This window comes from Callospermophilus lateralis, chromosome X (genome assembly GCF_048772815.1).
Source record: "Callospermophilus lateralis isolate mCalLat2 chromosome X, mCalLat2.hap1, whole genome shotgun sequence".
Lineage (NCBI taxonomy): Eukaryota > Metazoa > Chordata > Mammalia > Rodentia > Sciuridae > Callospermophilus > Callospermophilus lateralis.
Window position 1 is genome coordinate 125,348,755 of NC_135325.1, and position 27,523 is coordinate 125,376,277.

A 27,523-nucleotide genomic window follows, 5' to 3' on the forward strand; every position below is an offset into this window, starting at 1 on the left:
GGGGTGGGGCGGAGCCTTGGCGGGAAAACAAGGGCAACTGCTCTAGCCTGCCGGGTCGTCCCTCGTCTCTGTGGTGGGGGGCGGGACCGGCGTGCAGCGAGAACGGGGTGGAGCGCCCCGCGCCTGGACTCCGCCTCTCGTCCCTCCTCCGCCTCCTCTCCTTCCCCTGGCTCGCCCCTGGGGAGGGCTGGATGGGTGGGGATTCTGGGCCGGTGGCGGAGTCACTGTCGCTTCAGCCAGGCTGCGAAGCGGACGGACGCACCCCGTGCCCCGGGAAGGGGCGCCACCAGGGGAGGAGGAGGAGGGGAAGAGATACCCTCTGCCCGAGATCTCTCGAGGCTCTCATCTCAGGGGCTAGGGGATTGACAGGAGAGGGAAGCCAAGTTCCTCTATCTGGTCTGCCTGAAGAGGCGGCGACCCTGGAGGGCCCTGAGCCCACCCACATCAGGGGCCCTAGGACCACCCCGAGGGCCTAAAGCGACAGTCTTAGGGACCACTGCAAGGTTACCAGTTGCCTAGACAACGAGCCTAGGGGTCAGCAACAGCCCTTTCCAGCACCTGCCTCAGGCATCACTCCCAGCCCCAAGCTGCCTGCCAGTCCAGGTGACATGCCGGTGCTCTCCACCCCACGGCCCTCGCGGGTGACCATGCTGAGGCGCACAGCTGTGGTCCTGGCCCTCACAGCCTACGGAGTCCACAAAATCTACCCTCTGGTGCGCCAGTGCCTGGCTTCGTCCAGGGGCCCTCAGGTGCCGGCTGGAGACCCCACGCAAGAGGCCCTGGGGGCCACAGCGGCCAAGGCTGGCATGAACCGAGTATTTCTGCAGCGGCTCCTGGTGCTTCTGCGGCTGCTGTTCCCTCGAGTCCTGTGCCGGGAGACGGCGCTGCTGGCACTGCACTCTGCTGCCCTGGTGAGCCGGACTTTCCTATCGGTATATGTGGCCCGCCTGGACGGTCGGCTGGCCCGCTGCATCGTGCGCAAGGACCCACGGGCCTTCAGCTGGCAGCTGCTACAGTGGCTCCTCATCGCTCTCCCTGCCACCTTCATCAACAGCGCCATCCGCTACCTGGAGGGTCAGCTGGCCCTGTCTTTCCGCAGCCGTCTGGTGGCCCATGCCTACAGCCTCTACTTCTCCCAGCAGACCTACTATAGAGTGAGCAACATGGACGGGCGGCTGCGCAATCCTGACCAGTCTCTGACAGAGGATGTGGTGGCCTTCGCTGCCTCTGTGGCCCACCTCTATTCTAATCTGACCAAGCCACTCCTGGACGTGGCTGTGACCTCCTACACGCTGCTTCGTGCAGCCCGCTCACGTGGAGCTGGTACTGCTTGGCCCTCCGCCATTGCTGGCCTCGTGGTGTTCCTCACGGCCAACGTGCTAAGGGCCTTCTCACCCAAGTTTGGAGAGTTGGTGGCAGAGGAGGCACGTCGGAAGGGGGAGCTGCGCTACATGCACTCTCGTGTAGTGGCCAACTCGGAAGAAATCGCCTTCTATGGGGGCCATGAGGTGGGGCAGTTTGGGGCGCTGGGCATGTAATAGAGCATGCAGCTGGGAGGCCCAGGGCAGGCAGGGTGGGGAAAGCCCAGGGCTGATTGGGGCTGATGCTAAAGGTGCAGTGGGCCATGGAAAGGGGCCTGGGGATGGGTGAGGCCTTGGATGGCTGTGGTCTTAGGTGCAGAAAAGGAAAAGCAGGACAACCAGGTAGGAGTAGGCCTGTGCCTGCTGCCTGTGCAACTCTGATCTACTTCTGCTTCTTTGCTTTGCTACCTTGGTGAGCTTGCCCTGGACTTGGAGCTGCAGATCCTAGCGGTTTGAGACGATAGCATTCTGGCTCACTCCAATGCTGCAGCCAGCCAGGAGGAGACTCCTGCCATCTGGGAGCAGAGATGGTAGGACGCAGCCTACTGCCCAGCCTCTCCCTGGGCCCTTTGAAGGCTGGCGTCCACCAGAACTGGCCGGCATTATGGGCATGACTCAGCCCAAGCCGAGGTTAACGAGCATCGCCCAGCTCAGCGGCCAGGCCACTCGGTGGAGGCGGTGGCAGCACTCAGGGTCAAGGCCCAAGGCCGTGGGTCTGCCGAGTTACAGACCAACTTAGCCTCCTCCCCGCAGCCCTGGGCTGTGTATGCCTAGCCCCAGCCGCCACCGCGGCAGGACACACTTCCTGCCCACCCGGCAGCAGCCCTGCCCCCAGCGTGGCTGCCCTTCCGCCTAGGTCCCAGGCTCAAGGATCCCTGGTGGGCCTACGCTGATGGGCAGGCACTGGGAAAGGTTACTCCAGGCCAATGCTCCCTTTATCATTGCAGCCCCTCCCCTTCCTCCTGCCTGGGGTTGCAGCTGCCTCAGGTCTTATTCTCTGCAACTCCATTTTCGGTTCCTGAATGCCTTGGGGGGAGGGGCGCGGTGACATCCAACTCCTAAAGGCCAGTATGTATTCCCTAGGTCAGGTGGCCTCTTGCCCCTGGACCCTGTCTCATTGGTTGCACATCAAGTAAAGAAGCAGGGTTGCATCTGTTTTTTTTTTTTTTTTTAAAGGGCTTGTCCCCAAACTCTGAACTTCAGAGACATTCCAGGTGGGATCAGGTTTCAGATTAGGAGAAAAGTGCCTGGCCTTCTTCAGTATCCCCTCCCGCTTCCCTGTTCTCCTGCATGCCAGGCTGCAGGGCCTTGGCAGGCAGCCGTGGCCTTGGGTGAGGTGCTTGGCACATCACCTGCAGCTACATCGTCAGCCTTGGCTGGCACTCCTGCCAACTCCCAGCACGAGCCTGGATCATAAGGGTGCTCAGAGGAGACGCAGTCACTTCAGGAACAGGAAATTGGGCCTGAGGAAAGCTTAGCTATGGGAGCAGCACCAGGTGCTAGGGGCAGGTTCTTTGAAGAACTTCCTCTGGCCCTGGCTTCAGGAAGTCATTCATTTGCCAGGGTGGAGGGCCCTGTGTGCATTCTTGGCTAGTCTGAATAGGCCTCAGCTGGAAAGCTGTGTGGGGTGACAGGCCCCCAGAGGTGGGTTGATTGCCCTTGCTGTGCAGGCATGTGGCTCACTCAAGTCCCACTGGCTGATGTCCCCATGGACAAGGGCCTGGATTCAGATCAACTGGTTAGGACAGAAGTGACGGACTGGGAAATGTTACTCCAATGGCCGAACAGCAGAGTATTTCCTTTTACTAGGGTTTCAATGAGGCTGCTCATTTAAATACACACACATGCACACAACCTCTTGCTTGAGAACAAAGTAAACCTTTCTTAACAAGTCAAAGCATCATTTATAAGAATCTGGTTCTCCTAACAGCCCTGCCAGTGTGTTCCACATTCCTGTACTGCCTGCTTCCTTCAGGCAATGTGAGCTTGGGCAGAGCACTTTGTCTCTCTGGGCCTCAGTGTCCTACAGTGGACATGAGTATACATGTGCTGTGATATGGGTGTAAATCAAATAGATGTGAAAGCACTTGGCAAATGATGCCAGGCTGGGCATCCCTCATCAGTTAAGCATGGGAGTCAGGGCCAAGGCATGTGTACCTGTACTGAACCAGAAAATATAGGACCCAGTAGCCACCTTGCCAGGAGCACTTTCCAACACCTCTGTCCTCCCCTACCTATCTGACTGCTGCTACCACTTAGTTCCCTGCAGAGGCACCTACCCAATCCTGACCTATCAGGAAGTAGTAGCCAATGCACAAGGGCCTACCCATTGCTGAGGGAGAGAGAACCAGGCTGGGATGCAGACCGCTGGGGAACATACCCTCCTGGTTTGGGTGGGAAAAAGCAGTGCAAGTTTCTCATGGACAGGAACCCTGGAAAGTAGCCGGAGGTTGTCAAAGCCAAGAATACTACCTTTTGCTCTCTTGTACTGCTCTTTGCTTGGTTTAGGGTAGAAAAGTTAGAGCTAGCCTGTGCGGTGTCACATACCTGTAATCCCAGTGGCTCAGGAGGCTGTGGCAGGAAGATTTCAAATTCAAAGCCAGCCTCAGCAACGTAGGTAGGCCGTAAGCAACTCAGTGAGACCCTGTCTCTAAATAATGTATCAAAAAGGGCTGGGGATGTGGCTCAGTGGTTAAGTGCTCCTGAGTTTAATCCCCAGTACCAAAAAAAGAAAAAAAATTAGAGCTGATGGGGGTGGTGCTGAGGGAGTCCAGAGCCCCTCATGCAGAGGCCACCCAGGGTACAGAGAGGGGAGTGGTGAGTATACTAGCTAGAGAGATAGTGGGAAGAGGGGACAGGTATACTACACTATGACTTCAGGCAGTCCCTTCTCATCACCACTACCCACATTGGGACATGGCCTCACCCCAATTGTAACCCCCAGCTCTTAGCCTGGTCATGGCCATTAAACGGTGAAGTATGTGTGAGCAGTACTTGGAGATTCTCACCATCACCCCCACAGGAGTTGCCACAGGGCCTCTTGGTATGTGTCATCCTGGCAGGTGGAGCTGGCACAGCTGCAGCACTCCTACCAGAACCTGGCTTCGCAGATCAACCTCATTCTTTTGGAACGTCTGTGGTACGTCATGCTGGAGCAATTCCTCATGAAGTATGTGTGGAGTGCCTCGGGCCTGCTCATGGTGGCCGTCCCCATTATTACTGCGACTGGCTATTCAGAGTCAGGTGAGAGCCGGGGCTCTGGGAAAATGAGACAGGGTCCCTGTTTTTTCCTATAGTACTGGGTGCTAGGTTTGCAAGGACCCAGTGCTCAGCTGGCCGCCTCCCCATTTGACTGGGGATGTTGAGCCCCTGATAGCATCATAAGATTACCAGAAGTCAAGCTCTTTTCATAGCTTCTTGTTGCCGTTCACCCAGCACATTCCTTGTACTGCCCAACGGAGCCTGGGACCACAACCCAGGAACACTGCATGCGACTCTACCATGCACGTGCACCCTTGCTCACCTGTCCTCAGCCCAACTGTAACTTGGAGGTGGGAGGATTTGGAGAGTACCTTGGGTGAGCTCCTTCATGGGCCCAGCCTTGGTTTTCCCACCTCTAAAGTAGCCCTTGCAGGTTTCAGAGGATAGAGATCTATCTCTCTTCCCTGAAGCCTTTTAGGGGAGCAGTAAGCCCATCCTGTTATTGGTCAGGTTGTCTTTGTTCCCATTTTGTTCCTTTACTGGTTTGCAGCTCATTCATTTTAATTTCAGACTTTCAGCAGTTACTCTTGAGAAGTTTCTAAGTCTCAGGTTAATCAATATCTCCCTTTTTCCTAGACTTTAGAACATAGGGCCTTGGAGAACCAATCCCCATTGCACAGCCCAGCATGAAGTTTGGTTTCACATGGTTTTTGTTCTTAGCTATGCTTTAGCTGCCACCAGCTAAATGGAAAATGAAGCAAAGTCCCTTGGGTGTGTAGACTTACCTGCTTGGCATTCAGTCATTATACCTCAGTCTACCTCTCCATGTTCCATTTCCTTCTTCCAGGTAGACATTTTTAAAAATTCTTTCAGGATGCATTTCAACCTGGGACATTCTCAATTATTTTGTTGTCTGCAATTGTCTTTATTCCTGAGCTAAGTTTAGGTTGGGTACAGAAATCTAGGTGGACAGTTAATTTCTCTCAGCCCTTTGTCGGTATTCCATTGTCGACTCACTTCCATTACTGTTGGAAAAAAAAAATCTGTGATTGGTTTAATTGTTAGTAACCTGCATTTTCTCTCTGGGTGCCTTTATAATTTTCTCTTTCCCTGTAGCATTCTGCGTTTAGGTGTAGGTTTCTGTTTCTCATGCTGGAGACTTCTGTATCCTTCGAAAATTCAGGGTTTTCAGTGTTCTTTCTGCTCACTAATTCTCCAGCTCACCAGTTTTTTATCACATCTAAGTTGAATTGTTTTTTTACTTCTCATTGACTATTTTCTATAAGTTCTATTTGATTCTACTTCAGATAGAAATTTGAAAATAGAACTTTTCAGATTGAAATTTTAAACTGTTTTTGTATCTTACTTACTCCTCTTTTGTCTGCTCCTTTTATGCTGCATATCATATTAGTCATGCTTATTTCACAGTATCTATCCAAAGGCTTGATGATCTGAAGTTCTTGGGGGTCTAATTCACCATTCCCATCTGCTTTCTTTCAAGCTCAGTTCTGCTTTAAAAGATGTTCTAGTTTAGCTAGTTTGATAAGAGGGTTTTCAGTTATACATATATGTATCTAAGTCTGACTTGTTTTAGAAACCGAAGTTTCTCTTATTTTTTTTCCCTCTCTTTTTTTTCCCCCGCAAGTTCAAAGCCAGCCTCAGTAATGTTGAGGTGATAAGCAACTCAGTGAGACTTTGTCTCTAAATAAAATACAAATTAGGGGGCTGGGGTTGTGGCTCAGCAGTAGAGCCCTTGCCTTGAGATCCTGGGTTTGATCCTCAGCACCACATAAAAATAAATAAGTGAAATAAAGGTATTGTGTCTAAGTACAACTAAAAAATAAATATTTTTTTAAAAATTTAAAAAAATAGGGCTAGGGATGTAGCTCGGTGGCCAAGTGATCCTGAGTTCAATCCCTGGCACCAAAGTAAGTAAGTAAGTAAATAAATAAAGTGGTAAATCACCCCTGGGATCAAGCCTCAGTATCAAAAAAAAAAAAAAAAAGAGTGAGCTCCTGCCCCTGCCACCTGGCCCTCATAGCTAGTAACCTTTAGAAAATATACAAAGAATGTTCCCATCCTCCTTGCTGGCCCCACTTATGTCTTAGGGGCCTCCTTGTTATTTTCCTAAATACCATGCATTCATGGACTCAGGGTCCTTGCGCCTGCTGTGTGCCCTGCCAGGAATGTTCTTTCCTCTGCTGCCCCTGAGGCTCTGTCCCTTTCTCTGCCAGAGCTTTGCTCCCAGGTATCAGGTAAGCAAGGCCTGCCTTGACCACCATCCCTCTCTCCTTCCTTTCCCCTCTCCCAAACAGCATGTGTCACTTCTTTGTGGAATTCCTCCCTTTCTCCCCGCCTTCCACTGAGAGCTGTATAAGGGTAGATATTTGTCTGTTTTATCCCTGCAGTACCCCTAGTACCTGGAGGCAAGTGAGGGCTCCAGGTGCTTCAAAGAGAGCCAGTGGGAGAAGACAGGCACTTAACTACTAGGGAAGATTTAGATAAGCCTATGTGACAGGCCTGGAGGGCCCAGGAAAGGAACACAACCTATCACCCACTCCATCCCAAAGGTCTGGCCTGCTGTGCTGCAGCCAGGCCTTCAGCTTCCTAAGGTACTAACAGGGACCTGCAGGGGGCAGTTAGCTGTGTGAGTTCTGTCTCCAGGAAGGTGCCAGACTTGTGGACCCCCTTCCCTTTGTCCACTCTATCAGGACATTGAGGAAGAGGACTTGTATTCCTACCCTTCCTAGAGGGCACTGTGGGAAGAAAGGCTCAGGACCTTAGATTTGGAGGATTAAAATTTACCCCACACCCAGTTTATATACCTGGTTTCCTGGGCCAGGCCCCAGTAGGCAATGTGAGGTGCTCTGTCCATCCAAGGGTGCACTATCCCTTTTTTGCCCCTCCCTGTCATTGATCTCTGAGGCTCTCACTTCAGGATCACATATGTCCTTGGATAGTGTTCCTTCCCAGTTCAGTCCCAGGGGCCCTGGGCCCTGGAGCTTCTCTGGTAGTTGCTCACTACTCACCCACCCACACTCCTCATTGCCAGATTTCCAGATTCCTTGTGTAAAAACCTTGCTCCTCTGGAGACTCCCAAGGTCAAACATGGTTGAAGGGCATACAGTGGGATCTAGACTGACAGAAAAGCAGGTTCAGACTGGAGCAGTTCTTGGGAGCAAACAAGATAGCCATTGCCACAGAGGTCAGAGATCATAGCTCAAAGGGTCATGAGGGAGAATGGGCCCCAGGGAGGCCAGGAAGTGAGATATTCATGTTTCAAAGACAGCTCTGGGCATTAGATGAGGAAATCCAGAGGCTGGGACAGTCCAGGTGAGAGGAGCTGGTTGTGTCAAGAAACAAAGTCATGTTCCTGTAACTTATTTTCTTAAAGTTACTGAGATGTGATTAACAGACCATGTAATTTAGCCTTTTGTTGGTTGTTGTTTTTTTTGTTTTGTTTTGTTTTGTTTTGTGGTACTGGAGAAATGAACCCTGGAGTGCTCTACCACTGACCTAATCCATAGCCATTTCTATTTGTTGTTTTGAGACAGGGTCTTGCTAAGTTGCCCAGGTGGCCTCCAACTTGTGATCCTTTTGCCTTGCTCTCCTGTATATCTGGGATTACAGGCATGCACCACTGCACTGGGATCAATCAGCCTTTAAAAATGAACAATTAAGTGGTTTTTTTAATATATCCACAGAGTTGTGCAACCATCACCACTATCTACATACAGAACATTTTTACACCCCAAAAAGAAACTGCAGACCCATTATCAGTCATTCCTTAATCCTTCCCTGCCCAGCCCCTGGCATCCACTAATTTACATTCAATCTATGGATTTGCTCATTCTGGACATTTCGTAGAAATAGAATCATATGATATTGACCTTTTATGACTGGCTTCTTTCACTGAGCATAATTATTTCAAGGTTCATCTATGTGATGAGATGAATCAGTACATCATTCCTTTTTATAGCCAAATAATATTCCATTGTGTGTGTATATGTTTTTCTTTGCAGTACTGGGGATTGAACTGCTAAGCTACATCCCCAGCCCTTTTTAAATTTTATTTTATTATGAAACAGTGTCTCACTAAGTTGTTGAGGCTGGCCTCAAACTTGGAATCCTCCTGCTTCAGCCTCCTGAGTTGCTGGGATTACTGACATGTGACACCATTGCCAGCTTGTACCACAATTTCTTTATCCATTCATCCACCAATGGACATCTGGATTGTTTGCACCTTTTGGCTATACTGGATAGTTCTACTGTGAGCATTTCTATGTGGGCATACAGTTTTGTTTCTCGTAGATATATAGCTAGGAATGAAATTCCTGGATGGGTCCTCTGGTAATTCTAGTTTTAACTTTGTGAGGAAGTGCCATACTGTTTTCTAGAGCAGCTGCACCATTTTATCTCCCATGTGCAGTGGATGAGGGTCCAACCTCTCATCCTGGCAAGTGCTTATTATTTCCCTATTTTATAGCCACACTTGTGGGGATGAGGTGCTATCTCTGGGTAGTATTCGTTTGTATCTCCCTAATGACTAATGATGTTGAACATTTTTTTCATGAGCTTAATGGCCATTGGCATACGTTCTCTGGACAAATATCTATTCAGATCTTTTGCTGGTTGTTTGATTGGGTTGTCTATCTTTGGTTGAGTTGTGGAAGTTCTTTATGTATTCTGCGTACTACACCTTTACCAGATATGTAGCTTACAAATGTTTTCTCCCAGTGCATATGTTATCTTCTTTCTTTCTTTCTTTTTTTTCCTGGCAGTACTGAGAATTGAACCCAGAGTGCTCTACCACCAAGCTGAATCCCCAGTCCTTTTTGGGGGAAGGGGGTTGGGGACCAGGGATTGAACCCAGGGGCACTTAACCACTGAGCCATAACCCCAGCCCTTTTAAAACTTTTTTTGTTTTGTTTTGAGTCAGGGTCTCATTAAGTCTTTAGGGTGTCACTAAGTTGTTGAGGTTGCTCTCAAACTTACAATCCTCTTGCCTCAGCCTCTTGAGTCACTGGGATTACAGGCATTCACCACCATACTGGCCCTGTTCACTTTCTTGACGATGTTCTTTGGTGTCCAGAAGTGTTGGATTTTGGTGCTGTTCAATTAATCTATTTTTCTTTAGTTACTTGTGCTTTTGATGTCATAGTTAAGGAACTGTTGCCATATCCAAAGACATGAAGTTTTATCTTTGTTTTCTTCTGCTTTTGTAGACTTAGCTCTTATACACATCAATCTCTGATCCCCTTGGAGTTAGTTTTGGTATTTGGTGTGAGGTAGGGATCACTCTTATGTGCATGTATGTATCCAGCTTTCTTTCCCCTGGTGGCTCATTTTGACTTTCCACTGTCTCTCCTCCTCCACCCCTTCCACTGGTGGGCAGACTCGGAAGACATGAAGAAGGCAGCCTTGGAGAAGGAAGAGCTTGTGAGTGAGCGCACAGAAGCCTTCACTATTGCCCGCAACCTCCTCACAGCTGCTGCAGATGCCACTGAGCGGATCATGTCATCCTACAAGGAGGTAACCATAGCACAGCCCCCACCCCTGCCAATAGCTGGCCAGGGCTAAGTCCATGTTGCTCTTCTTACAGGTGACAGAGCTAGCTGGCTACACAGCACGGGTTCATGAGATGTTCCAGGTATTTGAAGATGTCCAGCACTGTCGTTTCAAGAGACCAGGCGAGACAGAGGACAGTCAGACATGGTGTGGGACCATGGTACGATCTGGTGTTCGTGTGGAAGGGCCCTTGAAGATCCAAGGTATGGTGGTCTCCCCCACGCAGAGCACCCCCTCTCATCCCTGCCTCACTACTTGCTGCCTGGGCTTTGTTCCCATCCTGACACTCAGGGATTATCCAGTCTATCCAGGAGAGAGGGCTTCCCAGCAGGGTCATTGAAAACTTTCACCAGGTTTAGTAGGGTCCCTAGGGAGGGTTTCTTCAGGAGGTGCTGGTTCAGCAACGTGCCTTCTTAGAGTCGTTGCTGCCAGCTAGACTGCTAATGCAGACTCCTGAGTGCCCTGGATGAATTATTGGTTAAGAAAGTGGGGACAAGGGGGTGTAGCCAGGCATAGTGGCATATGCCCATAATCCAGGTACTCAGGAGGCTGAGTCAGGGGAGGATTGCAAGTTCCAGGACAGCCTTAGCAACTCAGATAGATTCTATCTCGAAATTAAAAATTTAAATGGCTAGGGATATGACTAGTGGTAGAGCACCCATGGATTCAATCTCCAATATCAAAGAAAGGAAGGAAGTGAGGAGGGAAAGAAGAAGAAGGGGAGGAGGAGGAAGAAGAAGAGAAGAGAGGAGAGAAAGGCAGGTAGTCCTTGAGTGTAGGGGATCATGCATCCATGAAGGGCAGCCAGAGAAAATTCAAGGCAGTGTGCAAGCATGGAGCGAGGGTTTAGCCAGCTGTCAGATTACAATAATACAATAGGAAGAGGGACCTGGACATTGGAGTTGGCTTTGACATGGTGCCAGGAGGGTAGGGCCACAGAGCAGGAGTAGACACTTGATGCCACTGGTTCCAAGAAGACCATAGGGTGGCAGCCCACACACAGTACTAGACACTGGGAAAGGGGAGATCTGCCTGTCAGAAGGCCTGGCTGTTTTACCCAAGGACCTAGTACTGCACCATGCCAATTGAATATACACTGGTTTACTACTGAGGAAGCAAGGGAGGGCAGCCAGGGGCACACAGAACCCACCAAAACACTGCTGCCTATCCTCTCTCCTTGCACTCTCTCTGCAGGCAAAGTAGTAGACGTGGAGCAGGGGATTATCTGCGAGAACATCCCCATCATCACGCCCACAGGAGAGGTCGTAGTGGCCAGCCTCAACATCAGGGTAAGTCAGTGGGCTGGGAATGTGATAGAATACTTGCCTGGCTTATGTGAGGCCCTGGGTTCCATCTCCAGCACAAATAAATAAGTAAATAAATAAATAAAAATGACAGGTTGAACAGGGAAAGCGTGCCTGATGAGGAAGTGCTTATCATGTAGACTTAGTTGACAGGTCCAGGATACATGGCTTTGGGTCCTGGCCATCTGCCATCTGCAAGCCCAAGCCTTTGGCTTCCCACCTGACTGTGCTGGCAGTAGCCATTGTCCCCAGATGTACATGGCAGATGGGTCAAGGTCAAGATGAGAGACCAACGTGCCTCTGTGTTCTGAGGCAATAGAGTCAGAGCTGATAAAAGAGACTATCACCAAGATTGGCCAACAGTTACACAAGTGTTTCTGGTCTGATTGTTGCCAGCTTCCAAACATCCTGAAAGAGCCAAGACTTGGGGGCTCTCATTCCACTCCAGCTGCAGGGGAGGAGATTGCTGCTCTCTCCATCTGGGGCCCTCTGCTTTCCAGGCTAGGTACCTGTCCCATCTGCTTTGAGAAGCTCCCTGTACAGGGTCTATGTGGTGGGCACAGAGCTATTCACTGAGGAGTGCTCCCAGGCCCTGGAGAGGTTGTGGAATGGAATTTCTGGGAGTTAAACCATCTACTGATCACCTTTGTGCCCCATCAGGGCTTTGGGTAAGGGCAAGGAGCAATGGAGTAAGAGGAAGAATGAGCAGGGGAACGGGGAGGAAGTAAGAGGGATTCATTCCTTTCTTCATTCATTTGACCAATGTTCCCTGAACTCTAGGATAAGTACTGGAAACCAGAGATAAATTAGGAGGCCCATGCCCTCAAGGTGTCCTCACTCTGGGGGGCACTACAGTGGTACAAAGGACCCCAATTAGACAGCTGTCCAGAGTATAGCAGGGGCTGAAAAAATAATGGTCACCATCCTAGGGGTGAGTGGAGGTCCAGTGAAGCTTCACTTAGGAGTCATAGACAGGAGGATGGATAGACATGACTGGAACAAAGGACTGAGGGAGGAGGCACCAGGGCCTGCCATGTTCCTGCAGGGAAGGGCAAGAGGAGGGGGGAGTGCCTAGGCCTGGAGGGGACAAAGATGGGAGAAGGCCCCTGAGAGCCAGATGGAGGCAGGGCATGTGTCACTATCCAACGTAGCACAACACAGTGATGTGATCCACATTACCCCTGGTATTGGTCACTCTAGGGGCTGGGGAGCAGCCAGTTGCTAGTGGATCCAAGATGAGTGGTTTCCAGGCTAACCTGGAAGAAGCCCAAGGAGGCAAAGATCCTGAGGTGAAAAGGGACACAGCTGGTTAGAAAACAAGGCCAGGGGAGAAGGGGCAGTGGCGGGTGGAAGAGCAGGGGCAGAGTCCTGAGTGATCCTGTAGCCCTCTTGTCTCCTCTTGCCCTCTAGAGTTAAGAGTCACATGATGGTGTGAATGTTCTGGGGTTGGCCTACAAAGTTACCACAGACTGGGTGGTTTTAACACCAGAAATGGACTCTTCCCAGTTCTGAAGGCCAGATGTGTACATCAAGGTGCTGAGGTGTTGGCAGGATGGGTTCCCTCTGGGGGCTGTGTGGGAGAATCTGGCATGGGCCCCTCCCAGCTTCTGGTTTGCAGCAAATCCTAGGCGTTCCTTTGCTTCTGCTGCACCACCCCGACCTGTCTTCACATGACGTCCTCCCTCTGCATGTGTTGTGTGCAAATCTCCCCTTCTGGTAAGGATACCAGCCTTGTTGGATTAGAGACAACTCCAGTAGGACTGCCTGTTAATTTAACCAGTTGTATCTGCAACAACCCAATCTCCAAATAAGGTCACACTCGGAGGTAGTGGGGGTGAGGATTCCAACACATGAATTTGGGGGTCAAAATTTGACTCATTACACTGCCCAAAGTAAACCAAATGCTAGAACCTTAAATCTTCCCAGGAGCCCTGTGCATGGTGTTGTTATCTGTGGCTTTCACAGATAAGGAAACACACACTGAGAGAGGGAAGACACAATGTGTGACCATGCTGGTGGTGGCCAGGGAATCTCTGCTCCAGGGTTCCTAACTCCATGCCCTGGGCTCTCTCTAACACCTGCCAGCATCGGTGCTCACTGTGAATCTGACAGGCTGGGACAGAGCCTCGCTGCACTCTGACCCCTCCTTCCTATGCACCACATTTCCCTAAGTCCAGCACAGATAACGCAGCAGGCTAACCAGGAACCTGGAGGACTCTGACGTGCTTGATGCTAAGCCCACGGGCCACAAAGGCATTTTGTGTCCCCCTGGCACCTGTGGACATGAAGAGGACTATGGGGGCAGGGAGATGGGCAGTGGAGGTTTGGATTATAAGTGAGAACTGTAAGGAAAGTGCCTCGCCCTGGGCAGCTCCTAAAAGGGATTGGGGCTCTTGATCCTGTGCTTGAACTCCCAGTGAAGTGGAATTGAGGGTAACATTGACTGTCTTGGAACACACCCTTCCTCTTGTGCTGGCCTGTGCTTTCTGGGCATATTGGGACCTTAGGGGACAGGACCAGGTCTTGTCTATTTCCTTGCATGTTGGGCCAGGTGTTCGTATAGGGCTCTGGATGCTGGACCCCATCCCTCTGATCCTAAAATCCCTTACCAAAAGATTGAGAATGGCCTATCTGCCAGCCTAGGATAGAGGGAGCCTTCTGAGGCTAGGAAGGAAGCCACAGGGTGTGGCAAAAGGAGGCCCATGCCTAGGTGTCACAGTCTGCTGCCTCGCTGCCTCTGCAGGTAGAAGAAGGCATGCACCTGCTCATCACGGGCCCCAATGGCTGTGGCAAGAGCTCTCTTTTCCGGATCTTGGGCGGGCTTTGGCCCACGTACGGTGGTGTACTCTATAAGCCCCCACCCCAGCGTATGTTCTACATCCCACAAAGGTAAGGAGGCCAGCCACAGGAGAGGCCTCCCCAGCAGGCTGCTGGAGATGGAGCCCTGTTCCCAGATATCTGTGCCCCACCTCTTCCCACCTGTGCACTTGGAGGCTTACAACAGAGGTCCAGGGAAATGTTAGAATCTGCCCCTTAGGAAAAGATACAAGACATTATCTCTGAGCTGGTCAGGGGCTGTGAGGCCTGTGCCCTCCCTTCCCGCCCCCATCCGCTCTGTCCATTTAAAATCTGGGTGGGAGGGTTGGTGCACGGTACCCACAGATGTTGGGGGGTGCACACACACTGTATGCCTGCACATGTTAATGTATGTGTGGTGCACATGTTAGTGTGGGTGGGTGTATGGGCATGGTGGGCATGTACCACCTAGAAGGCTCTGTGTTCAGCCAGGGCCACCATAGAGCCCACTCAGGCACAGACACCCTCACAGAAACAGGGCCACGCTGCCCTCAGTGAACACTCAGCTTTCCCACAGGCCCTACATGTCCGTGGGCTCCTTGCGTGACCAGGTGATCTACCCAGACTCAGTGGAGGACATGCGGAGGAAGGGCTACTCCGAGCAGCAGCTGGAAGCCATCCTGGACATCGTTCACCTCCACCATATCCTGCAGCGGGAAGGAGGTAGGGGTGGGGCTGCTATCCAGTTTATCATCCACTGCAGGGAGCAATCAATTGCCCTTTGTTCCAAGACCCTGATGGGAAACCTGTTGCCATCCCCAGCCCAGGGGGATGAGGATTATCTCATCAACTTAGAGTCCAAAGTGCTTGCTGCAAGCCCCACCTACCAGGAAGGACAGGCAGTAAACAGGTAACCCCAAGGGGACTTTCAACAAGGCTCTCTTTAGGAGCCCAGGACACCCTTTCTCAGAGAAGAGAGGCCTGAGCCAAGAACTGTGGAACATTAAGAAGTTACCCAACCTGGGAATCAAGGGACTTCAGGGCAGAGTATAGCATAGGCTCTGTGGCAGGGAGATGCTGGCTCACAGTGGGCCATGGAAGCCTGGACTTGCCCTGAGAGGCGTCAAAAGCCCTTAAATGGGTATAGTCAGAGAAAGTGACAGGTTAGTTTTGCATTTCAACAAGATGGCCCTCCTCCAGGCAATGGGCAAGTGCCCTGGCCAGGCTTTGTATGCAGAGGCTTGAAATGTGGATGGGGAGAGCAGAGACAGAGGGGACTCTTGGAAGAGTCCTTAGGAGGGAGGGACAGCTGGCAAAAGAAGTTGTTTCAGAGAAGAAAAGGCTTATGGAGGGACAGTGCTTGTCTGCAATGTCCATTGTGCCCAGGGGAAGAAAGAGAGGGCTGCCCTACTACAGGCACAGAATGGAGGCCATCGCTGAGTTTCTTAATGAAGTCTAAGCATCTGGGTTCTGTTTCCTGCCTCCCCCACTTAGATAGAAGATGCCCTTGCACAAAGACTTCACTTCTCTGACTCTTCACCTGCAGCATTAAATGCAATAACTCCTGTGAGGAGCACTAGTGCATTTTCAAAAAATGGCAGGGGGTATGAGGATTCAGGAAGATTTTCCCCAGGTATTGTCACCTGCCCATATAGAAAAGGGGAACAAGAGGTGAGGTCACTGTAGATCTGCTCACTTCGGAGCTTCATCCCCATATTTCCCCTGGCCTGGCCTTACTTCTTTTGTTCCTGCCACCTTCAACCTGGAAGGACATCCCTGCTCCTGTCCTCTGTGGTGCCCCTGAAGGCCTAGGACTTGTGGCCAGTCATCACAACCTACTAGGATTGAGTTTAGCTATAACAGAATTATGCTGCCCCGTAGTGACTCAAAAGTTTAGCCTACTGTGCTGAGTCCCAAAAAAAAGTAGGCCACAGTTGGAGGGGGTGGCCCCTCTCTGTGCAGGCTCTGGGAATCCAGGCTATTCTATTATGTATGGCCTCCATTCCCAAAGTCACTTCATGATCCAAGACAGCTGGGGCAGCCATCACATACATGTCCCCTGCTATGAGATAAAGGAAGTAGAGGGGAGAGGCTTGCCTTCTATCTTTCAAAGAAGGTTCCATCAGCTGCCACATGTGTGACACTCACATTCCTATCCCATTGTACAGAATTTAGTCACACAGTAATACCTCACTGCAGGGCAAGCTAGAAAGTACTCTTTTGGGGGACGCAGGAGTACTAGGCATTGAACTCAGGGCACTTGGCCACTGAGCCACATCCTCAACCCTATTTTATATTTTATTTAGAGACAGGGTCTCACTAAGTTGCTTAGCATCTTGGTTTTGCTAAGGCTGGCTTTGAACTTGTGATCTTCCTGCCTTAGCCTCCCAAGGCCCTGGGATTACAGGCATATGCCACCATACCCGGTGGAAAATAGAATCTTGATGGTTTGATTCTGAGCTGCCACGTGCCCTGGCAAAACTTCTAGTCCTGTGGGAAGGCAGATGGATGATAGGAGAGGAGGCACCCCTTCTGCATAACATCCTGACAAATCACCCTACTCATCTGTCTGCTCGGACAACCTGGAAGCCCTGCCAAGGCACTGGCACCAGACCATGCTATGTAGCTCAGTCCCCCCAGCAAGGAACTCCATTCAGGGGAGACCACTCTGTCCATCCCTGGGGCTCTCTGCCATGGGCATCTGCTGCCCACTGAAGGAGGTATTGGCAAGCTCTTCATTGGCACCCCACTGGGACTACACATAGGGAGCCTCAACAACAGAAGTGCATCTTCTCCCAGTTCAGGAGGCTGGACATCCAAGTTCAAGGAGGTGTCAGGGCTGATTCCTTCTGAGGCAGTGAGGGAAGAATCTGCTCCAAGCCTCTCTTCTTGGCTAATGGAAGCCATCTTCTCCGTCTCTTCATACTGTCTTCCACCTCTGCTTGTCTCTGTGTCCAAACTTTCCCTTTTCATAAACACACCAGTCCTATTGGATTAGAACCACCCTAATAGTCTCATATTAACTAATTACACCTGCACTAACCCTATTTCTGAATAAGGTTGCATTCTCAGAAATAGGACCTTAATATGTCTTTTGGGGGAGGAAGAATTCTGGTCCCAACTCTTTCAGTTATTAAAGTATCACAGACAGACAAGGACACAGCAGAAATAGGCAACTGGACAAGCTCCTTTGGGGTTCAAATGTGCCCTGTCTTTCCATCATCCTTGTTACCCTAGCTCTCCCTGCATAAGCCCCAGCACCCCTGCCCCTCACACACATGTACTGGGTCCTATTGAATTGAGTGGAGCTCCTTGCCCTCTGGCCAGGTTGGGAGGCCATATGTGACTGGAAGGATGTCCTGTCAGGGGGTGAGAAGCAAAGAATCGGCATGGCCCGCATGTTCTACCACAGGTAAGCGTCTGGTGGTCGGGCCATCTGGGGTGGTCCAAGCCAGCAACAGAGAGAAATTGGTGCTCCCTAGGGCCTTCCTCAAGACAAAGGCACCTTCCAGGAGGAGCCTTGATTCTACCCTGAACGTAGCTGGGTGGGGTTGGAGCCTGGTCAGGGGTTGGCAATGGAGGGTCACAATCTCTCCCTGTCGGCCGTCTTCCACCAAGGCCCAAGTATGCCCTCTTGGACGAGTGCACCAGTGCTGTAAGCATAGACGTGGAAGGCAAGATCTTCCAGGCGGCCAAGGATGCAGGCATCGCGCTGCTCTCCATTACCCACCGGCCCTCCCTGTGGTAGGTGCCTCAGAGAGGTCCACTCTTGGAGGAGGGGGATGGGGCTGCCACCCAAGGAGGGGAGGGCAGCTACCAGCAAACATCCCTGTCCTTCTCCCGGCCAGGAAGTACCACACACATTTGCTGCAGTTTGATGGGGAGGGGGGCTGGAAGTTCGAGAAGCTGGACTCAGCTGCCCGCCTGAGCCTGACCGAGGAGAAACAGCGTCTGGAGCAGCAGCTGGCTGGCATTCCCAAGATGCAGCGGCGCCTCCAGGAGCTCCGCCAAATCCTGGGAGAGGCCATGGCCCCACAGCAGCCCTCAGCAGCCAGCCTCCCAGGCCCTGGTGTCCCCACTTGACGAGGACCCAGTCCCTTGCCTCTCCCCCTCCCCAGGCTCTCTGATCACATGAAGGAAACTGCAGCTCCCACCCTGTCCTCACAGTCCCTGCATGCCTTTACCTCTTCCTGGCCTCCTTGCTGTGGGTCTGCCCTTTGTAGAAGACCCCAGGGAACCTGTCTTCTTCCCCATACCACCACCCTCAGGCAAGTAGGAATGGAGAGTGGCACCCTACTTCCTGCCCCAAATTGTCCATCACTCTGGGGGCTGCTCCACAGTAACTGTCCTGTTCAGGGCAGCAAGTCCTTTACTTTTCTCTGGGGGGGGGGGAGTCCACAATCCTGACCCTGCACCTATGTATGGTTGAGCCATACACAGGAAGCAATCAGGGACCCCTCAGGCCCCTGCTCACTGCCACCAGCCAGAGACTTGGCAAGCCTGGTGACTGTGTGTCATCTGCCTCCTGAAATTCAAGTTCCTGTTATTACCTCTTCAATACCTTGCAGACCCCATGGTCCTTCCTTCTATTGCCACCTTCCAGGGTAACCAGCCAAGGCCCCTGTTCCAGGAAGCATCTTTCCTGCCATAGAAGCAACCAGATGGGCCAAGGGCCAGCCAGTCCCATGCGTGCATCTTCTCCCCCATGGTGGTCGCAGAGAGCCCTGGGGAGAAAGAATGGCTCAGCGTTCCTCCCAGCCACAAGAATGTAGCCTGGCTGATTCACTCCCTTGCTTTCTCTCCTTCTACAGCCTAATTTATTGGATTCCCTGTTTGTAGCCATCTAAATTGCCAATGTGAGCACCCTGCCAGCAGGGGAGGCCACCAGGCGCAGTCCCTCCAGCTGCCCAGCCTCTGAGGCCACAGGCCCTGTTCCCACGGGTGCCAAGCCTGGCCCCCCCACCAGCCTATACTGCCAGCCGCCACTGGGGGGCGTGCTCTGCCTGCCAGGGGGAGTAAGGGCACAGTGTTTCCTGCTCAGTGCCAAAGAGGGGTCCTAGGGGGCGCTGTCTCTACCAAGCCAGCCCTCGCCAAGAGAGACCCCACCACCGCTGTGTGCCTTTCCTGGGCCCTCAGCCCGTGGGCGGGGGCACCCCCCTTAGTCCCCTCAGTAAAAACATCCTACAGAAAATGCAGTCTCGCCTCCCTGCCTGTGTCTTGTTGTGGGGGAGGAGGGCAAGAGGTTGGCTGTGGGACAATTTGGGAAAGGAGTGTACCTAGCTTCCCAAGCCCCTCAGGGAGAAATCACCTCAGCCACCACCTGTATTCTACCTGAAGACAGGTTCAGTGCTTTCTCTGGATGACTCTCTGAATGGAAATGTTCTTGGGTTACATTCACATGGTGTTGGGGCAGGGGAACTGACAATGACATTTCACAAAAATATTGACTGAGCCAAAGCAGGACTTAGCCTGGTGCTGGAGAGAGGGGATTACCCCCAGTCACTCAGGAGGAGCTGTGGAGAGGAATGCTGTGGAAAGCCAGCAAGCTGCCAAGAAGCAGGAGGGCTCAACCCTGGCCAGCCCTGAGCAGCAGGGAAGGCTGAGTCTTCACAAGGCAGGGGTGCTGTGCTTCTAAACCTTCTAGGAAGAGGGAACCACCTCTTGTGCAAAGGCCCAGCAGTAGTGAATGGGGGCAAAATACAGGGTATGATGATGGCCTGTGGGGGGAAGGAGGAGCTGACTGGTAGGTCTTCCTAAGGAGCCTGGAGTTTGCCTGGAGGCAGCAAGAAGCCACCAAAGAGTTCTCTCCAAGGTGGACCGAGCATGGGGTTCTGTTCTGCCTAAAGCAGGCCATGAGACTTCATCTGGAGGGTCAGTGAAAGACCAGAGCACACTGCTGCTGGGAATGGAAGGGGTGGCAGGAGAGCAGTGTGGCCAGCCTGGGGAAGCTGAGCAGAATTCCTGCTGGCCCAGCACTCCCACCCTGGCTTTGCACCAAAGAGAACCGAGTACAGCCATGCAGGCAAACATGAATATCCATAGCAGACCAAGTGTCCACTGACAGATGGGTGGACAAAATGTGGCATATCCACAATGCAATATCATTCAACCATAAAAGGGAAGGAAATGCTAGTGTGCTCCTGCAAGCATGAATCTTGAAGACGTGATGCTTCCTAAGACAACCAAAGGCTGCGTGTTATATAATTCCACTTAAATGAAATGTTCACAATAGGCAAGTCCATGGAGACACAAAGCAGATCAGTAATTGCCAGAACTGGGGGGATAGGAAGGAAATGGGTCGAAGGTGTACCTTTTGGGGAGGGGTACAGGGGATTGAACCAAAAGGCACTTAACCACTCAGGCACATCCGCAGCTTGCTTGCTTGCTTGCTTATTTATTTATTTATTTATTTATTCATTCATTCATTCATTCATTTAGGTCCTGAGGATTGAACTCAGGGATGCTTTCCCACTGAGTCATATTTTCAGCCTTTTTTTATTTTTTATCTAGAGTCGGGATCTTGCTAGGTTGCTCAGGGTCTCACTAAGTTGCTGAGGCTGGCTTTGAACTAATGATCCTCCTGCTGCAGCCTCCCAAGCTGCTGGGATTACAGGCGTGTGCCACTGCGCCCAGCTTTATTTTTTATTTTGAGACAAGGTCTTCCTAAGTTGCTGAGGGCCTGGCTAAGTTGCTGAGGCTGTTTATGAACTTGCAATCCTCTTGCCTCAGCCTCCTCAGCCACTGGGATTACAGATGTGCACCATCATGTCCATCTCAAATAGTGCACTTTAAAGAAATTAATTTTATGTCATGTGAATTTCACCTCAAAAACATATGATAGGGAATTACAGTGGATAGATATATACATGCATATGTCAACTTGTGGATTTATGAGAAGGTGATAGATTGATAGATGATACAAAATAGATGATTAATTGATAAATAGATGATAGAGAGGGAAGATAAATGATAGAGCCTGGCACAGTGTACACAGTTGCAATCCCATCTACTCAGGAGACTGAAGCAGTGGCATCCCAGGTTTGAGGCCAGCCTCAACAACTTAGTGAGACTCTGTCTCAAAATATAAAATAAGAAAAGGACTAGGGCCAGGTATCGTGGCATATTCCTGAGACTGAGGCAGGAGGATCACAAGGTCAAGACAAGTCTCAGCAATTGAGCAAGCCCTAAGCAACTTAGACCCTATCTCAAAATAAATAAAAAGGGTTAAGTGCCCCTCAATTCAATTCCCAGTACCAAAACTAACAACAAAAAATGATATAGGATTATATATGGATATACACATACACACATCAATTGATTGAGTAATGATGGATTGATGAAAAGATAACAGATTCATAATGAGGCCCTAAACAACTTAGTGAGACCCTGTCTCAAAATAAAAAATAAAAAAAAGGGCTGAGCATGTAGCTCAGTGGTAAAAATGCCCTTGGGTTCAATCCCCAGTACCCTCCCAAAAATCAGAAAGAAAAGATAATGGATTGATAGATAATACAAAAAAATCATTGATTGATAAATGGTAGAGGAAAGGTAGATAGAGCCTGGCACAGAAGGCACAGCTGCAAAATTCCAGCTATTTGGGAGACTGAAGCAAGAGGATCACCAGAGTCCAAGAATTCAAGGCTAACATGGAAGACATAGCAAGGCCCTGTCAAAAATTATAATAAAACCAGCTGGGCATGGTGGTGCATGTCTTTAATCCCAGTGACTCATGAAGTTGAGGCAGGAGGATCACAAGTTCAAAGCCAGCCTCAGCAATTTAGCAAGACCCTGTCTCAAAATTAAAAAATAAAAGGGCTGGGGATGTAGGTACCCAGTACCAAAAAGAAAAAAAAAAAAACAGAAAGAAAGGGGGTAGGGGATGCCACTCAGTGGTAGAAAACTGGCCTAGAACACATGGGGCCCTGGGTTCAATCCCTAGCATGAAGAAGAAGGAGAAGAAAGAACTCAAATGAACTAACATATCTATGGAACTAGAAAAAAGAAGAACAAAGACCAGAGCAGAAATAAATGAAATAGAGAGTGGATCAATAAAACTAAAAAAGTTTTCTTAAGATAAACACAATCCGGCTGGGGATGTGGCTCAAGAGGTAGCGCGCTCACCTGGCATGCATGCGGCCCAGGTTCGATCCTCAGCACCACATACAAACAAAGATGTTGTGTCCGCCAAAAACTAAAACAAAAATAAATGTTAAAAATACCCCCCCCAAAGAAGATAAACACAATCAGCAAAACCTTTAGCTAAACTAAGAAAAGATGCACAGCAGCCAGGCACAGTGGCACATGCCTATAATCTCAGCCACTTGGGAGGCTGAGGCAGGAGGATGGCAAATTGAAAGCTAGCCTCAGCAACTTAGCAAGACCCTATTTCAAAATAAAAAAAAAAAAAAACATAAAAGGGGCTAGGAATGTGGTTCAGTGGTTAAGTGCTCCTGGGTTCAATCTCCCCACCCCCACAGAAAAAAAATTAAATCAAGGTGGAAATAAAAGGGGAGACAGCACAACTGATACCACAGAAATTTAAAGATCACAAGAGACTACATTGAACAATTATACCCCTACAAATTGAATAACCTAGACAAAATGGATAAATTCACACCCAGACTGAACAGACCAATAATGAGAAAGGGGATTGAACCCAAAACTTCCTAGCAAAAAAAAAAAAAAAAAAGTCCATGACTTGGCCAGACATTTAAAACTGAAGAGGAGGGAACATTTCCAAACTCATTTTATTAGACCAGCATTACCCAAAGCCAGATAGGACACAACAAGGAAAGAAAACTGCATGTTGCAACACACGACTAAACCAGTCAAGGTCACTCTAAGTGAATCTGGGGACTAAATAAAGACACAGACACAGGAAGTACCTTTTCTTTGGGTTCAGTGACTGCTCCTCAGCCACAGCTCCCACAAGGGGGGCAAGGCAGGCAAGAAAGAGAAGGAGCATGCCTTGAACCTGGGTTTTAATGGGAAGAAGCCATTCAAATGAGGCAAGGGGTAGCGTTATAACAAACAAATGGGTGTAATCCAACCCCATCATGTGATGCCCACTCCTGGAGCTGCACCTCTTTATGCAAGCGGAGGCAAAGTCCAAATTGTATTGCAGAGTGCAATACCTGTTCAGCACCTCTTTACTCAGGACTTAAAGGTGTGTACATAGCTTCCATCCAGAGCAGCTCCCAACAACTACAGGCCAACATCCCTGAGGAACATAGGTGCAAAAATCCACCACAAAATTCTAACAAAACAGATTCAACAGCACACTGAAAGTCGAATTTATCCCTGGGATTGTAAGAATGATTCAACATATGTGAATCAACAAATGTGATAGGTCAAATTAGCAGAAGGAAGGGCCAAAATCATATGATATCTCAATGAATGCAGAAGAGACTTTTGATAAAATTTGACATCCTTTCATGATAAAAATTTAAAATCTCAATAAATTGGATATAGAAAGAATATACCTCAACATATTAAAGGCCATATATGGCATCATATGCTAGTATCATACTCAATGGGGAAAATAGTGACCTCCAAGGTCAGGAACAAGGCAAGGACATTCACCCTTGCCAAGTTTATTGAACATAATTCTGGAAATTCTAGCTAGAGGAATTAAGCAAGAAAAAGAAATACAACTGTCTCCACTTGAGATAACATGATCCTATGTAGATTATGAGGCATTATTTGCAACAGCCAAGATATAGAATCAACCTAAGTGTCCATTAACACATGAATGGATAGAGGAATGTAGTATATATGCACAATGGAATACTAGTTAGCCTTAAAAGAGGGGAAACCCTGCCATTTGCAAGAACATGGAGGACATTAACTGAATGAAATAAGCCAGGCACAGAAAGACAATACCACACATTCTCACTTACACGTGGAACTGAAAAAAAGGCAAACTCCTAGAAGCAGAGTAGAATGGTGGTTACTAGGGCCGTGGCTTGGTGTGGGTTGGGGAATAAAAAGATAAAGATAAAAGGGGGCAAGTTGAATAAATTCTAGAGATCTATTGGACAGCATGGTGAATACAGTTAATAATAATTTTTAAAGTTGATCTCAGTGCCTCACCCACGCTAGCAAACACCCTACCATTGAGCTACATTCCCAGTCCTTTTTTTATTTTTTATTTTGAGACAGAGTATCACTAAGTTGTTGGAGCTGGCCTCAACTTGCTATACTGTTCTCTCAGCCTCCTTAATCGTTTGAATTACAGGTGTGTACCACCACTCCCAGAATGTCAAACATCTTTTCACATGCTTGTCTGCCACTTGCATATCATCTTTGGATGTCTACCCAAGTCCCTTGCCTGTTCTTTAATCAAATTATTTGAGTTTTTGAGGTTGAGTTGTAGGAGTTCTTTATATATTTAAGATGTTAACCTCTTCTTGGATATATGAGCTGCAAATATCTTATTCTGTACATTACCTTTTCGCTCTCATGTGTCCTTTGATACAGAAAATTTCTTAAGTATGATGTAGCCCCACATATCTGTTTTTGCTTTGATTAACTATGATTTTGGTACCACATCCAAGAAAGTATTACCAAGTCCAATGTTACAAATTGTCCCCCTGTTTTCTTCAAGGAATTTCACAGTTTTAGGTCTTACAGTTAGGTATTTTATTTTATTTTATCTTTGTTACCAGGATTTGACCCCAGAAATGCTCTACCACTGAGCCACATTCCCAGTCCCTTTGTGTGCATGTGTATGTTTGTATGTATGTATGTATTTATTTATTTTGAGACAGGGTCTCACTAAATTACTGAGAGCCTTGCTAAGTTGCTGAGGCTGACCTTGAATTTGCAATCCTCCTGCCTCAGCCTCCTGAGCCGCTGAGATTAGAGGGGTGCACTACCATATCCAACTCTTCTATTCATTTTTTGTGGGGGTTTCATTCACTTTATTATTATTTTTGTATAAAAACCCTATGTCGTAGCCACAGCTGGAGCCTGGGTCCTCTGTACAGAGACTCTGGTATGGGTTTTCACAAGATGGTCAGTGAATTCCTGATAAGGAGACTTGGTGAACACAGTCTCTTTCCAGAGATCAGGGGTCAAATAGCTGTATGTCTTGGAGATGGCATTGAAGGTGGCCTTGGCAAAATTGCCCCAGGTGGCAGTGCAGCCCTTGGCAGAAGTGTAGCAGTCATCAATACCAGCCATCATCAGTAGCTTCTTGGGTACAGGAGCTGAGACAATGCCAGTACCTCTGGAGGCAGGGATGAGCCATACCAGCACAGAACCACAACGTCCTGTCACCTTGCAAGGAACAGTGTGAGGCTTGCCAATCTTGTTCCCCCAATAGCCTCTCCGCACAGGAACGATGGAGAGCTTGGCCAGGATGATGGCCCCTCGGATAGCAGTTGCTACCTCCTCCGAGTCCAACATGACCATTGTAGTCCCCAATAGCTACAAATGCCTTGAATCTGGTCCGCTGGCCAGCACGAGTCTGTTTCTGTACAGGCATGATCTTCAAAATCTCATTCTTGAATGATGCCCCCAAGAAAAAGTCAACGATCTCCAGGACCTCCCGCTGCACCAGCGTCAATAGCCATTTGGTGTTTTTCCAGAGAAGAAGCTCTTCTATTCATTTTGAGTTAAGTTTTGTCTATAGTGTGAGGTAAGGGTCCAACTTCAGTCTTTTAGATGGAACTATCCAGTTTTTCCAATATCACTTGTAAAAAAAAAAAAAACTGTATTTTCCCTAATTTGTAGTTGTAAAAATACAGCAAATAATAAGTATTGGGGAGGATGGGGAGAAATTGAAACCTGCATGCTATTGGTGGGTTTGGAAAGTAGTGCAACTGCTATGGAAAACAGTAGGGAGCTTCCTCAAAATATCAAAACTAGAACTAGCATATGGTCCAGCAACCCCATTGCTGGGTGAATATCCAAAACAATCAAAAGCAGGAATATTTGCACATCCACGAACATAGCAGCATTATGGTGGAAGGCACTTAAATGTCTGTTGGCAGATGAGTGGATGACAAAATGTGGTCCATACGTACAACTGAATGTTATCCTTCCTTAAATATCCTGTCACATGTTATGACTGGTTGGAACTTGAGGACTTTATACTAAGGGAAAGAAGTCAGACAGAAATTGACAAACATTGTGTGGTTTCACATACATGAAGCACATATAATCATGCAATTCATAAAGACAGAAAGGAAAATAGTGGTTACCAGAGACTGAGGGGAAGGGAAACATGGGAATTATTTAGTGGGTATAGAGTTACGTATTTACTGATGAAAAGTCCTGGGGATCTGTTTCACAGCAATGTGAGTTGACTTATTACTGAACCACACAATTCAAAGTGGTGAAAATGGTAATTGTTATGTTATATGGGTTTTACCACATTAAAAATTTTGACTTGATAAAGAATAGAAAACCTGGGCTGGGGATGTGGCTCAAGTGGTAGCACGCTCGCCTTGCATGCGTGCGGCCCGGGTTCGATTCTCAGCACCACATACAAACAAAGATGTTATGTCCGCCAATAACTAAAAAATAAATATCAAAAAATTCTCTCTCTCTCTCTCTCTCTCCTCTCTCACTCTCTCTTTAAAAAAAAAAAAAGAATAGAAAACCTGAACTATCCTATCCCATAATTATTAAAGTAATTACATCAGGCTGGGTGTGGTGCCACACACTGGTGATCCCAGCTACTTTGGAAGTTCCAACAGGAGGACTGCAAGTTCAAGGCCAGCCTCAGCAATTTAGCAAGGCCCTTAGTAATTTAATGAGACCCTAATTCAAATAAATAAATAAATAAATAAAAGGAATGCAGATGTGGCTCAGTGGTTTAGTGCCCTTGGGTTCAATCCCCAGTATGACAGAAAGAAAAGAAGGAGAAGGAGAAGAGAAGGAAGAAATAAACTAGATCAGTAGTTTAAAATCTATGGTGTGGGCTGGGGATGTGGCTCAAGTGGTAGTGTGCTCGCCTGGCATGTGTGCGGCCCGGGTTCGATCCTCAGCACCACATACAAACAAAGATGTTGTGTCTGCCAAAAACTAAAAAAAAAGAATATTAAAATTCTCTCTCTCTCTCTCTCTCTCTCTCTCTCTCTTTAAAAAAAAGAATTATAAAATCTATGGTAGGAAAAATAAAATATCCCTTTTTCATCTCTAATTTTGTTCATTTAGGCCTTCTGTCTCTTTTGGTCTAGTTTGGCTAAAGATTTATCAATTTATCAGTCTTTTTAAAGATGGTTCTTTATTGCATTGATCCTTTGTATTGGTTTTTTATCCTCAATTTTATTAATTCAGCTCTGA

At 48.8% G+C, this 27,523-nt stretch overlaps 1 protein-coding gene and 1 pseudogene across 2 annotated transcripts; one reads left to right on the forward strand and one right to left on the reverse strand.

Moving 5' to 3' along the window:
* The first annotated feature begins 156 nt into the window (after positions 1 to 156).
* Abcd1 (ATP binding cassette subfamily D member 1) lies at positions 157 to 19,406 on the forward strand. Of its 2 annotated transcripts, XR_013154609.1 has the most exons (11): positions 157 to 1,508; positions 4,424 to 4,604; positions 9,958 to 10,094; positions 10,165 to 10,333; positions 11,325 to 11,419; positions 14,178 to 14,323; positions 14,808 to 14,953; positions 17,558 to 17,642; positions 17,849 to 17,974; positions 18,079 to 19,086; positions 19,180 to 19,406. XR_013154609.1 is itself a non-coding variant. In XM_077106314.1 (10 exons), exons 1-10 carry the CDS (start codon positions 609 to 611, stop codon positions 18,311 to 18,313), a joined length of 2,220 nt encoding a protein of 739 aa, XP_076962429.1. In that variant the 5' UTR covers positions 157 to 608; the 3' UTR covers positions 18,314 to 19,406. The 2 variants fall into 2 exon arrangements, 1 of the variants encoding a protein (XP_076962429.1); XM_077106314.1 differs by having other exon boundaries at positions 18,079 to 19,406.
* Positions 19,407 to 25,171: 5,765 nt separating this feature from the next.
* On the reverse strand, positions 25,172 to 26,026 carry LOC143638734 (small ribosomal subunit protein uS5 pseudogene; annotated as a pseudogene).
* Positions 26,027 to 27,523: the final 1,497 nt, after the last annotated feature.

Bases quoted from the DNA above. Each gene is read 5' to 3' on its own strand.
- Abcd1 (XM_077106314.1), top strand. From the start codon at position 609: ATGCCGGTGCTCTCCACCCCACGGCCCTCGCGGGTGACCATGCTGAGG. The intron at 4,605-9,957 runs GTGAGAGCCGGG...ACTGGTGGGCAG, and splicing joins GACTGGCTATTCAGAGTCAG to ACTCGGAAGACATGAAGAAG. The intron at 17,643-17,848 runs GTAAGCGTCTGG...TCTTCCACCAAG, and splicing joins GCCCGCATGTTCTACCACAG to GCCCAAGTATGCCCTCTTGG.